The 14,183-nt window shown below is 42.1% G+C and overlaps 1 protein-coding gene across 1 annotated transcript; it reads right to left on the reverse strand.

Moving 5' to 3' along the window:
- Window positions 1-2,473: 2,473 nt before the first annotated feature.
- Window positions 2,474-11,118, reverse strand: LOC101155016 (serine protease inhibitor Kazal-type 1). Its single transcript, XM_004086506.5, has 4 exons — window positions 10,924-11,118; window positions 5,334-5,428; window positions 3,290-3,393; window positions 2,474-2,587 (listed from the first exon to the last, which is right to left on the reverse strand). The coding sequence occupies exons 1-4, from the start codon at window positions 10,970-10,972 to the stop codon at window positions 2,536-2,538; spliced, it is 300 nt and encodes a 99-aa protein (XP_004086554.1). The 5' UTR covers window positions 10,973-11,118; the 3' UTR covers window positions 2,474-2,535.
- Window positions 11,119-14,183: the final 3,065 nt, after the last annotated feature.

Consider the following 14,183-nt stretch of genomic DNA (forward strand, 5'->3'; position numbering starts at 1 on the left):
TAAATGACACTCAAATTCAGGTCTATAGTCCCCATCTTTGCAACAGACAGGGTGTGTCTGTGTGTGTGTTTGGGTGCTTGTTTCTGCATGAAACTGTCTTGTGTGTGTGTGTGTGTGTCTGTGTCGTCACCCCAGTCTTGCTTAGGGTTGGGGTCATCTGGCTTTCTGCTGTGGGACTCTTTTGTCCTGAGGTTAAATGCTGTTCCATTGCTGATGATATTGGCGTGGGCCTGGTTCTGCAGGGTTCTTCAAGTCTTTAGTTTCTTCTTATCAACATTTTTTTTGGGGGGGGGGGGGGGGGGGGTTCTAATTAAATTGGGGGTGAGCAGTTGTTGAATAAAGGAGGAGGGGCCTGGGGTGTCGGCGCCTCCGGGGGGTGGGGCCCCTGGGCTGGGTGGGCCTGGCCCCCTTGCTGGGGGGGGGGGGGGGGGGGGACAGCTGTTTGACCACCGGGGGACAGTCTACCAGCTGTCCCCAACTTACCCCCTTCCTCATATAACCTCATAATAGGGTGAGGGGGTGGGGGGCTTAGCCTGCGATGAGCCTTGGGGGGGGGGTTTACTAGGCAGTGGCCCCCCTCCTATGGTTGCCGTATGGAGTGGGCCCCCCCTCTTTCGGTTTTATTTGCACCTTAGACATGTAGGGCCCTTGGTAGGGGGGGTGCTTGGACATCACTGCCAGCAAGCAGCGGATGTCCTCCTAGCACCCTACCCGCCAATTTTAACCGCACCTTAGACATTTAGGGTCCCTTGGTGGGGAGGGTGAGGGGACGTCACTGTGAGTAATCAGGAGATGTCCCCTCAGTGCCCTACCCGCCAATTTTAACTGCACCCCCCTTAGCACACACACCCCTCCCCCCTCAATATATACATTCCAACATAAACACACACACATACACACACACACCCTCTCAAACACACATACACGCACACACATTTTGCAAGGAAGGTGGGACCTAGGACCATCTGTCCCCTGCCTCTTCCCTGGTGGGGGGTACGGGCCCCTTTGCAACGGCGGCCGTGTCCCCGGGTGCCGGCTTCCTGGGCCCGGCGGTGCTCTCTCCGCACGGCGGGGGGGTTCACATTACATCTGAGCCGGGAGTTTTCGTGTCCCTGGGGGGTGGGTTCTGGTCCTTGCTCCTGAGCGCTGGGCCCCGCCAAATTTCCAACTGTGGCCGAGCCTGGTCGGGCCATATTTACAACACCCCTTGTGGGCCCTCTTTTTTCCCCGGGGTTCCCCCCTCTTGGGCGGGGGCGGCGGGCCCCTGCCTCGCTCCTCCCTGGACCAACCGTGGGCCGGGCGGATGGCTGCCTGGAGTGCGGAGCGGGTCTCCCTTGGGGGGTCCTGGCTCGTACCTGGGGTTGGGGCGGGGGGATGCCCGGAACTCCTGGGTGGTGGTGGGGTGCTCGTCTGGGGCTGTGGGCGTCCTTCTCCGGTGGGGCCCTGCGTTGGGTTCTCCCGGCGCGGCGGGGGGGCTGCTCTCCTGGTTGGGCTGGGGCGGCGCTCTCTCTCCCTCCGTGCCTCCCTGCTCTCTGGCTCTGGGGGCCTGGCGGCGGTCCTGCTGGCCCTGGCCTGGGCGGCGGGCTTGGTCGCCCGGGCGGCGGTTGTTCCCTGCCGGTTCCCGTGTGGCGTTGGGGGGATTCCGGCTGCCGCTGCTGCTGCGGTGGGGGTCTTGGGGTGGGGATGGCTGGGCACTCTCCCTCCTTCTTTCCACGTTCCACCATCCATTTTAGAAGAACATAAACACTCACCTGAGCACAGGTGTTAGCTCACCTTTGCACTAACAGTTTGCATGACTGAATGACTGAAATATTTCACACTAGTTGGTTTTAAGGCATAAGTATGCGTGTGAACACTATCTGTTTTGTATACATGTCGACAGGTGGACATTTTTTGCAGCTAGCTGATGTGTTTATAACATTTGAGTGTGGACAGGCTCCGCCCTTATTGTACTACATTTGAACCTTACCATAATGATAAACAACCAGTAAACTTGTTGCTTTATGCTGCTTCATGGTCTTATCCCCCTTCCCCTCCTATTAACACCCCCTACCCCCCCTCTCTCTATCGTCCCTCTCTCTTCTTCCCCTCTTTCCTTTTCCGTCCGGTCCAACACAAAAGATTTTCAGACATGATTGAAATTAATAAAGTTTGGCCTCAATTACAAAAGGGGTTTATCCAGACATACCTTTGGTTTGTCTGAAGATTAATAACCCCTCTTGTTAAAGTAAAATCTGTCCAACACAAGAGGCCCTCAGCTCTCATCTGTCTGCCCAGCTGTTGGACAGGACAAGTTAAAAAAAAAAAAAAAAAAAGGGAGGAGGGGAGTATTTCTCTTGAGGAAAGGCTTGTGATATGGCTATTTAAGAAAAGACTAAACATCTTAAGCCTGGCTCTGTTTGCTATCCCTCCGACTGGTGTGGAGCGTTCACTGACCATCTGAACCATGAGATGTAAGCACAAAATACAAGAGTTGCAGAATGTATTGCTTTATTGGTTAGACAGGTGTCAGCAACATGCTTAAACTCAGGTGAGTTAGGAGGAGCAGGGTCCATTCTTCACCACCTTCACCTCAGCCCTCTCCTTCCTGCAGGAAAAGAGCATCAAATAGAAAAGAATTAGGTCCATGAGAGTGATGACAACAATACCACAGTCTGTGTTTGTCTGTGTTTCTGTAAAAATGCATATCTTTATGTGAACATGTTCTGTTTTTTTGGGTGTCTAAGTGTGAGTGTATATATTTTTGTGTTTGAAAGTGTGTATGTGTATTTGTAATTATCTGTGGTTGTGTTTCTGTATGTTTGTATGAGTTTGTGTTAGTTCCTGTAGTACTGTGAGTGTATATTTGTGTTTGTGTCTAAGTATGTGTTTCCTTGTGTATGTACTTGTGTTTCTGTCCACGTTTATGTGTGTTTAAATCTGTTTGCTTGAGTATGTTTATGTGTGTGTATGTTTTTATTTTTGATTGTCAGTTTAAATTGTCGCATGTGCTTATGTGAGCATTTGTATGCATATGTTTTTTGTTTGTGTATCTTTGTGTGCATCTATGTCTGTCTGTGTTTGTTTGACTGTTTCTTGTGAGTCTGTGGGTGTCAGTTCATGCTTCCCTGTGTGTGTGTGTCAGTGTTTTTTGTGTTTGTTTGTGTATTTATAACTCTTTCTGTGTTTATGTGTTTCACATACAGAAAAATGTGTGTGTGTGTGTGTGTGTGTGTGTGTGTGTGTGTGTGTGTGTGTGTGTGTGTGTGTGTGTGTGTGTGTGTGTGTGTGTCGTGTCTGTGTTACGTACCTGTTGTGCTGGCAGAGGACACACTCTGTGCTGTATGTGATTCCATCACTTCCACAGACAGGCTTGTATTCTTTGGTACAGATGTCAGTCTCACCGCATTGAGGCTGAAAAATCAGGAAATACCTTGAGTACCTCATGGATACATATTTTTAAAAACTTCTATGCATAAAAAGTTGCATAAAGCAGGTGGAAAAGCACATAAGAAAAGGTAATGTACACATTGGTTTTTATGAAATCGATTCTGCTAAAACGGCTAGGCTTCAATGAGTGAGGCTGCAAGGTTTTCAGAGTACAACATGGTGGAAAACCAAAGAAACTTGGTAAATGCTTTATATTTGCTCAGTCTTAACGTGTATAAATGCACATCCGATGTTCTTATTTAGCGGTCAAAGGACCAGGTACACGAAAAATGTATATGCAAACATATCTATAAGTAGCTTTGATCAGCCGATACAGAATCAAATCATGGAAAGGTATTGTATATACTGGTTAGTGTACTGAGAGGTTGAAGCTCTGATGAGAAGAGAAAGACCAGAGAAAGGTTTAGCAGGGCAGTCTCAGCTCAGACATTTGAAATAACATCTAAAGAAGTAGCAGCTAACAACAGAAGTTTTACAAGATCAGCTACAGGTCTTGTAGAAGAGGTCAGATAAAAAAAAAAACTGGACAAAAAACTGAATCTCCTCACGAGTGTGTGAGTTCCTGTGAGTTTGTGTGTCGCAATTATTGCCACAATTTTAGGAAGCAATTTTATCTGAAATCCCACAGAGTCCAACTGAGGTATTATCTTTGACTGTATATGAGAACTGGAGTGAGGCATCATCGACTGAAAATGACTTACTTCTGACTCCAACCAAATTAACTCGGTTCAGTCGCCATTTTTCGAAATTTGGACCCGGCCATGTTGGAACCCAAAATCTAAGTCTGAGTCAACGTTTCTATGGCAACCACTCTTACCAATCAGAAGTGAGCTTGTTGGAAGTCCACACACCTATCGAAATAATTTTTTTTTTTTAAATTTAAAAATCAGGCTTGGAAGAATCTAACATTCAAAAGGTTCGGACGTTCATTGTGAGACTACATACTAATTATTGAGGCATCTGATTGTTTAGTTTATAACTTGAATAACTTCCACCACAAAAAAAGAGGATTATTAAGAACATGTTAAAAAAGGTAAGAGATCAAGTATGGTTATTCTGACCAATAGAATGACTGAGTAACAGCTGTTTATTTCTCTATAGAAGTCTATGGAGCCAGCATGTACTTCCTGTTTGGAATGCCAGGGGGGAGGGCTCACTCAGTCCAGCTCTCACATACAGTCAATAGTTACTATGAGAAGAGAAGCTTCAAACGTTTGATTTCATTCTGTGCTTTATTAGCTCATAATTCGTGGACAAATTATGTTCAAACGTTGTATGTTGCTGTAAGTTTTTGCTGTGTGGTTTATTAAAGAAACAAGGTTCAAACATGTTTACATTCTCTGCTCTTTCCTGCATGGCACACTGCCACTCTTTAAGATTAAAGCTCTAAGCCTTTGAGGTAATTAACTTTAGTCTAATCCAGCATATCATAATACATTAAGAAAATACCCGAAGTCATTCCTGTTTTATCAAATGAATAAACTCACTAAGTGGTGACGAAAATAAACCCTGTGTGAGTCATGTTTTTGAGGTTTTGTACATTTTTATTTCTTCAATAAATGTCTAAAACCTTTCAATGTCTCACACTTTTCCCAAATGAAAATGTGAGCAATTGAGAAAAACTTTTTCCAGATTTTGTCTGTACAAATACGAATGTTTGCATTGATTTTTGCATTTGCACATGTCCACCTGGTTTATGCAACCTTTTTGTCTGTAGAAGCCTCTAGACATGAGGATTCTGATCCTCACAGAGAGCAAAACTTGAAATATTGACCATCAACAACAGGAGCAGCAGAATATGGATAAGGTCTGCTGTGTGAAAGCAAATCCAGTGTCAGATCTGATATCAGATCAGGAGAAATCAGAATTAGAATCCAACGTTTATGGAGGGCCTGTAGGATTACCTCTGAGAGTCCAGCTGGGCCATCTGCAGGAGTGGCTGGAGGATCCGTCATCTTTGGAGCCTGAGGCAGACCTGCATGCTCCTCCTGACACAGGACTGCACACACATGCAAATATTACACATACATGCATGTACACATACACTCAATACTATGCAAGCCTGGTTGTGCATCCAGTTTACTAAGATTCTGAAAATGCAAAAAAACGCCCTCTTCATTTAACATTTTTTGCAGCTGAGTTTCTTTTAGATTTTAATCCAGATGTGGGATTTTGACTCATTTTTTTATTGCCATGCACCTCATTCAGTGGTGGCCTGGGGGAAAAAAAGCATCTGTTTGAGATATAAAAGTGTGTGTGCTAGAGGAAGGGTTTGTGTTTACAGAGTCACTCCAACACAAACATCAGAGAGTGGAAGTAGGTTTGGGAGGACTATCTGTTCAGCTGGATGAACACCTGAACACCGGTCTATATTTTTGCTTGTTGATTAAATATCTTTTTAGGTAAACATTTGAAAGACTTCAACGACCTTGAGGAAGGTTTCTCGTAACAAGTGGGGCACTCCATTTGTGTGTCTGTGTGTGGTGTTAAGAGTTTGGCCTGTGGGATCATGGGATGCATAAAAGAGTGTGTCTAAAGACTGTGTTTTCAATGGAAATTAGAATACTTTCTGGAATAAAAAGAATAATGAAACACCAAAGGAAGCCAATGTTTGGGAGCCAGAGTTCAGTTTAAGAGGAAGTCTTTGATTTACTAGCACTTTATAAGTATGTCAGCCAGGGATTGAACCAAAACTCAAATTTGAGGGGGTTTGTGAATAGACAGAGTTTCTGTGCCTTCATAATATTGCTCTGAAGTTCCACTTTTTAAATTGGTCCTGAGTAAAGGCCATCTGCCATTATGAGGCTGCTCACCAGTTTCAGTCTATTAAAGATCCACTCTGATGAAAATTGTGTTTTGGTGTTTTTGTAGCATTTTGCCCACAATGGAAGACAAATAGGCTTAAAATTGCATTTTTTAGCATTTCTCAATTCAAATTGTTGTGAATCAGAGGCAGAAAACAAGCCATAAAAAAAAGCTTGTGACGGAAAATACAAAATATGCTGAGCAGGCCACAAACTCCCTGCTCTGCTTCGCTCCACAACAGGAAGGGGAAAGGGGGCGGGGTTGCTCCATGTCAACACTCTACAACTCAGAGGCGAAGTTCTAATGAACTGCTGCCGCTCTAAGGAAACTATGTTTTAGAAAAGGACACAGTTTTTTTTAATTTTGGCTAAAAACGGCACAATCATAATTAAAAGACCACTGGGAAAGCTTTGAAAATAGATCAAAAGATGAGATGGGTCTTTAAGGATTATAGAGAAGTTGACTCAGGGAGTGTCATGCAGGTATAAATCGTGAAACATTTGCCTCCAAATCTAATGCGTTGATCGCATATTTAAAAAGCTAGCTTCATTCTCAAGCTGCAACAGGAAATACAACAAATCCATCATCTTTCCATATCCATCAACTGTTCTGAAATGTCTGCTACAATAATCTTTATTGGCATAATATAGTCAAAGTCTAATTACTTCTCAGAACATGTGGTTTCTGCTGTCTTCAGCATGCAACTTTTCATAGGAAAACTTGGATGCTGATGCTGTTTTTGCTAGTATTTAAGTAGCTATCATCACTTGCGTCTTGGCCTCTGTCAAAAGCAGACTCCAGCTTCCTCAGACTCATCAATACATGCGGAAGATGTTAGAGAGCACACAACAGAGGAGGATGTTGTGAAGCAGGAAATAGCAAAGATCAGTGAGGATGAAGTGAGGAAGAAATTGAAGAGGAGGAAGAGTGGAAAGTCAGTTGGTCATGACAAAGTTCCTGTGGAGGTATGGAAGAATTTAGCAGAGGTGGCAGCAGAGTTTCGGACTAGACTGTTGAACAAGATCAAGGAGAGTGAAAGAATGTCCAAAGAGTGACACAGAAGAACGTTGGAGATGTTCAGGTCATGCATGAGAGAAGGAAGACAGTGCTGAGATAATCTGTAGGTGTGACAGAGTTTAACCCTTGTGCTATCTTAGATGACCCCACCCTTACATTGACGTGTTCTCCCTACCATGACAAAGGTGGATAAAGGTGGAGAGATTTCATATAATCCTTGGACACCAGTGAGGTTCACAAATCACTGAAGAAACAAAGGTTCAGAGCACTGTCTAGTGGGTCTAGATGACCCAACTCCCAATGTTTAAGTGCCTAGGAAAGCACAAGGGTTACGGTGAAGCTGGGACAGCACCAAAGATCAGCTTTGAGCCTCTTGTTTGTTGTGGTGATGACAGACTAACAGATGAGGTGAGACAGGAATCTGAAAGGAGACTGCCCTTCCCCATGTCTGCTTTGTTTTTCCCAGAAATCACCCTCAGCACTTGTTCACCTGCCTGTTTATTGCTCTGCTCACTGGGGTTTTTCTGCCAGAAATGTTTTATTTCTCTGCAGTTCTCTAGCCTGTAGTTTCAAATCCAGTTCTGCTTGCCTAGTCCTGATGTGCAGTGATGGAGAAATCAAAGCTTTCTACACCACTGAACCAATATGAATCAGTTGTGTTGGTTCAGGATTGTGAACATTGACTGTATAAGAGAACTGGACTGAGCGAGTGTGACGTCACTCATAAAAATTGCTTTACCTCCTGGTCCAAAATGAGGCCAATTCAGTCGCCATTTTTCTATGATGTTCCGCAAGTCACCATGTTGGAGCTAGACGACAGGGATTGGTCTGAGTCAGTCTAACTCAACGTTTCTGGAGCAACTACTGTCACCAGTCAGGAGTGAGCGTGTACAAACTCCACTCCCCTTCCACTGAAAGTGGGCTTGGAAAGCATTTGACACATTGAAATCAGTGGCATCTATTGGCCAGACTTCAACATTGCATCAGCATGGAAGAAAAAGCCCAGAGTATCATGAAAGAGTACTTTTGTGCAAAGTCACATGTAGAAATAAAGCTTTAATGTGAATTCCAAAATCTGTTTCTTTCATTAATGTACTTGTTGTTAGGAATACATCATCCTTTTTTAGTTCCTCCATGGGCAGATTGCACTGTTGACAGTAGTGGGAAGAAAATTTACAATGCGAATAAATATATAGTTATATAGTTGGGTTATAGAATGGCTGTTCATGCATAAAATATTGTATAGTAAATACCATTTGCTTTTTCAAAATTGGTTTAAAAGAGGAATGAGATCTTTAAAATACCACACTTTGAGAAAAAAAAATAGAACTTTCAAATGCTTGTACTACTGAGAAAATAACAATGACCAAAATCTCTCTCCCTGTTTATAAAGCAATGTGACCATAGCAACACTACACCGAAGACTGAAGTGTGTGAATTGTCTACGGAGGAGGGCTTGGACTTCATGACCGGTTTTCTGAGTCAACCTCAGTCTCCCTCTGGGCTTTGTGAAGACCCCTGCTCCTACTTGGAACAGCTCCTCCCGAAAGACTTTGTTGCCTCAGCCAGTTGCCCCAGCTGGACCCTGTCTGTTAAGAGCTGCTAAGAATCCCTTCAGTAATGCCCCCTTTCTTTGAGGAAGTCCCATTCTTTTCAGGCTAGTTTTCTGTCTGTGTGCCATTCTGAAAAAAACTGAATACACTTTTGTTCTCCCTTCCCATCTGTGTTTGCATATTTTGCACATCTGACAGAATCTCTGTGGACCTTGATGTCTGCAGATGACATTGCGATCTGTACTTAGACCAGGTGGAGGAACACCTAGAGAGGTGGAGGTATCCACTAGAAGGGAGAGAAATTAAGGTCAGCTGCACCAATGCACAGCCTCTGTGTGTAAATGAGAGGAACTCAAGGAAGGTTACCTGGAGCAGGTTTCAGGTGTGATGTGCGACGAGAGTGTCATCAAGAAAGAAGGGAAAGGTGCAGAAGACAGCGGTGAGAGTAGCCACGTTGTTGGTTCAGAGACTAATGCAGAGACAGGAGTCAGAGCTGGAGGTAGCAGAGATGAAGATGTTGAGGTTGTCTTGGGGAGTGACCAGGATGGATGGAATCAGGAATGAATCCATCAGAGGAACAGATCATGATAGAGGTTTTGGAGATGAACACAGGGAAGCAGTCTGCTATGGTTTAGACACGTTTAAACAAAGGACAGTAATTATATTGGTGTGCTGCGTGCATGCTGGATAGCATGACGCATTGGTGCCCTCTACCTGACTACCAGTATTAATATGTTTCAAGCAATAAATGCTGAACTCTTTCCTGACTCTTCACATTTGGGGTTCACCAACTACAAACACCATCCTCATAGCCATACTTCCACAGTATTTGCCACTTCTCGTTCTTCAAACTCATGTCAGGGTGTGTGGTGATGTGGAGGTATGGGTAATTATGATCCAGTGCTTGCACAAGTAAGCGTGAATCTCAGGTAACTAACTAATTGCTTATTTGTGATCACTATGAATCTGCAGGTACATTTATGTTACATTATGTACGGTACATGCAGAACTTAAAACACCACACTATGATTTTCATGTTCTCTGTATCTGTATCTGGTATTCAGCAGTGAAAAGCTTAGTTTCACATGACGTTTAATATTTGGGGTCAAAGTCAACCCAAGAACATTTTTCGGAATCCTCTTTCCAGATAATTTCAGTATCTCAGTCTGACTTCGTGAAGTCAACAATTACAGCACAAGAGGGGGAGAAATTTCAGCAAGACACCAGTAGACATAATGCTCCTGTGGCAGATGCACACTGCCTCTGCTGTTACACAAATGGTGTAGATTATCAGCCCGTGTCCTGCGCTAGTATCAAATATCTATGTGGATCATATTTGTTCCAGTGCCATCTAGAGGATGCATGGCTCATTTGATGTGATGTCTCAACAAACAACACAATAAACGTCACTCATCATCACAAGAAAGAGCTTAAGGAAGAAGACTCTTTGTTGTAGTTCTGGGAACCATGAGTCAGATATTATCAAATGCAAACTAAATTTAGAAAAATAGCTTTCGTGCTATGCAATGGAAACAGGAAGTGACACGTTTGTCAGTCATACATTGTTGATAGTAAATTCCTCAACTAAATAAATGTTCAGAGCTGATAGTAATGTCAGAGACCTTCGTTCTCTCTCATTGTGAAGACAGAATAATACCCAAAACAAAAACAACTTCAGTAGGTCTACTCTGCGACAACCCCTAACAAAAAGTAGTTAATTTAAGTGTACCACAAGTATACTTAGTCTACACCAAAAGCACGGCAGTATACTTGAAGTTTACTTATCAACCACTATCATATTATGAAACTTTAAATTTTCCAATTTAGTCTGAAAAAGAATTCAGTTGGCATACTTCCACACTACACATACATGGTCTTTAGTATACATGCTATACTTATCCTCAAGTATACTTAATGAAATAAAGATCAGGTGTACTCCTTTGCTAAGGGAACTCATCCTTTAGTTGTCTTTATATTTACACATTTTACCTCCAGCTCAGTTTTATCAGAGGAAAAGAAGGAACTGGAAACCCTGCTCCTGTATCACACCTTTGTGTCACTAAGAAAAAGTAACAACTTTATTATGACCGTTAGTTCGTTAAACAATGAACAAACTCACCAGAGAAGGCAAGCAGCAGAAGAGAGAGGAGCAGCACGACCGACTTCATCGTTCCTGATTCCAATTTACAACAGCTGTTTGTTTCACACTATATCTTATCATCGCAACTAAAACCTGCTGAACTGGGTCAGGCTCTCTTCTGATTGGCTGCCCTGCAAAGGCTAGGCTTGAGACAATTCGTCATCTGGGTTGCAGGTCTCCAGTTCAAGATCACATAATAGCAAAAGCAGGTTCTGGATCGCTTGTGGTCAGTACACACTGGGTTTGGTGAAGGTGTGTCCCAGCATCAGGGCAGGCCTTAAAAAAAGACATTGTCCTTTCCTGTTTGAACTCTACACCACAGACATAAATATTTATTTCTATTAGGTTTCTTAATGTGATGTTGTTTTACTTTTCTGGGTCTGAGTATCCTTCTACTCTTTAGAGATTCTTAAAGACTTACATCCACAAATGAGAATTACCGTCTTTAGTCAGACATGTAGCACTTTGCCCTTCAACATTGTAGAGCTCCATCCTGAGCTAAAGCACTCACTTGGATCATGGTCTCCCATTCTTGAACTTTTGGCATTCTCATGGTTTTTTTTGGGTTCTCTTGGGATTAAGGCTTGTATAGTTCTCTTGGACATATCAGGCTTGTTTACAATTGCAAAGTGTTTAGATTTATTACACTTTAAGATAAGACAAGATGTACCTTTATTGTCAATGTCCACTTGAACAATGAAATTGAAGCAGTCACCATTTCTATATCTAACAAAGTATGATATAGAAATATAAATATATACAATAAGTAAAAAGTGTACGGGGAAAGTGTGCAAATATACAAAATATGACGTGAACAAATATGCAAAATATGGAAATATGAAAATAAGAAAGGGTAAAAATTTCCGTGAATATGTGCAAAGTGGTATGTGCAGATATAAACATGTCAGATGTGCAAAAACAGCATGGAGGTAGGGAAGTGTTGACAAGTTTCAATGTTCTACAGGCTTTACAGGGTCAACAGGGCCATCAAGATTCTCAGGTTGTTTGATTTCTCTGTGCCATGCCTCGTTGGATTCTTGTGGTTTTTGAAGTATTAGAGTAAAGTTTTTTGAGAATTTACACTGAATAAAGCCAACGCACCATCCCATTGATTTGATCTGGTTTAAGCTTATGTTGGTCTAGGTCTGCATTCCAGGTGTCTGATGACTGTTGAGGACTCTCGGTGCATTCTCGCCTGTCGAGCTGAGGCCGTTGCCGTGGTTACATTGGGTGGACATGTAGGTTGTGGTAAACTGATGTGTGTGAAGTCCTAATAAAAATGTTTAGGCGCTTCTTTATTCTTCCCCACCAAAGACACCAAGGACTCAACAGGTTATGGGCAAATAACTGGAGAAAAGTAAATGCACAATTTAGTTCTACCTTCTTTTTTTTTAAAAAAACATTTTGAGGTTTATATGGTTCACTGGCTTTTTTGTTTATCTGATTTTTCAGCAGAACGTTATTTTCTACAGTTGACTTAAAGTCTTCCATAAAGACTCACTGATGTAAATTGAAATTAAAAGTTTAAACTCTGGACTTTTCAGCAGGAAAAAGACTGTATAACCCTTGTGCTATCCTATGGGGTCCAGATGACCCAGTCCTTACATTGACATGTTCTCCCTACCACGACAAAGGTGGATAAAGGTGGAAAGATTTCATGTAATCCATGGACACCGGTAAAGATCACAAACCATTGAAGAAAAAAGGTTCAGAGCACTGTCTTGTGGGTCCAGATGACCCCACTCCCAATGTTGAAGTGCCTAGGATAGCACAAGGGATAAGCAAGAAACACAGCTTTTTAATCCAGCAACATTCACCTTCTGTGAATGTAAAGTCAGCCTTGCGTTGGTTTAGTTGACTGCTTGTCCACAGTCATCTTGGAAAAGCTGGAACACACGGCTCTGTTTCGACAAACCAGACTGAGTTCCCTGGATCCATTTGATGGAACCACGGAGGACGTTAAGGAGTTCTTCAGTTTTTGTGATTGCGGCAGAAGTTGAACACATCTTGTGCAGATGATGACATCTACAAGAGGCAGTGACTACAAAGTCATGCCTGGGGAGAGTGTAGTCAGACACGACAGTAGTGTGAGGATGACTCTGGTGGTGAGGAAGCTAAAGTGGACAAGGGACAGAGCAAAAAACAAACAGTTGAAGATGAAAAAATAACAATTTTTGTCGGGTTTGTAGTGATGAGTTGAAACAGGGAAGAAGGCATTTGGTAAATTATTGAATGAAGAAAGAAGTGGGAGACTTGATGAAGAGTTTATTAAAAGGTAATGCTTGACTGTGAGAGAGATTCGGGCAGAAGAGCAATAATCATTGCTATCAAAACAATATATTATTGATATCACGTGAGTACACAGCATAATGGCTAAAAAAATGTGAAAATAAAAACTTATAGAAGTGCAAACAAACATGATTTACAGGTATCCAAAGATGCATCAGTGACTTGCTGATTATAAGCCAACAAAAGAAAATAAAAAAGTCAATAAAGCTCTCAAGCTATAATATTTTCAGGTAAAAAAAAGTATATTCCAGTTACAATAAAGTCCATTGTGTCATCAAACGGCAAATTTTCTGAAATAAAATAATTATTTACCACAATCCTTGCTGTAGATCTGCTCATCTAACAACAGAAAATGGATAAAATAAATATTCATCTATTATTGGGTGGAGGCGAAATTTACCCTCAATGGTTAGTCAGTCCATTGTCAGGCACAAAAACAGATAGAAAACTTTTAAAATGTAAAGAAATTGAAATGTAAAGAAACAAAAGGCTGAATTGAGTATTTTTCATTTATGTGATAACTAGTAAAATATTAAAAAAGGCATTTAGTTTCAGCCTACTATCTGGAAAAGTCAAAAGATAATAAACTCTGGCACAGTTAGAATAACTTTTCCTACTAAAACTAAAAACTGATGTAAATAAATGTCGAGCTTCACTTTTTCTTACCATCAACCTTTGCCAAGTAACTTTCAAATTGAGCTTCAATTATTCCTTGAAGAATTAGGCTCTAATAACACAGAATAATATTTTTTCTACCAGAATTTCAGAATGTTGTTATATCCAACTGTACAAAATCTTACACTCCTTCAGACATTTTTGCAATGACCAAATTTTATTTGTATTTTTGACAAAGATTTTGGATAAATAGCCTAATGGTTTATCAAACCCTAATATTTGCCTTTTTGCCACCTGCCACCACCAGAGGGGCATCATTGTCTACGAGGTTAATT

Source organism: Oryzias latipes, chromosome 10 (assembly GCF_053564925.1).
Source record: "Oryzias latipes strain Hd-rR chromosome 10, Olatipes_Hd-rR_3.1".
NCBI classification, from domain to species: Eukaryota; Metazoa; Chordata; class Actinopteri; order Beloniformes; family Adrianichthyidae; genus Oryzias; species Oryzias latipes.

Excerpts from the sequence above, each read along its gene's own strand:
- LOC101155016 (XM_004086506.5), bottom strand. The coding sequence starts at position 10,972 with ATGAAGTCGGTCGTGCTGCTCCTCTCTCTTCTGCTGCTTGCCTTCTCT. Across the intron at positions 5,429-10,923 it reads TCTGCTGCTTGCCTTCTCTG|TCCTGTGTCAGGAGGAGCAT; the intron begins GTGAGTTTGTTC and ends ATGTGTGTGCAG. Across the intron at positions 3,394-5,333 it reads GCCCAGCTGGACTCTCAGAG|CCTCAATGCGGTGAGACTGA; the intron begins GTAATCCTACAG and ends CTGATTTTTCAG.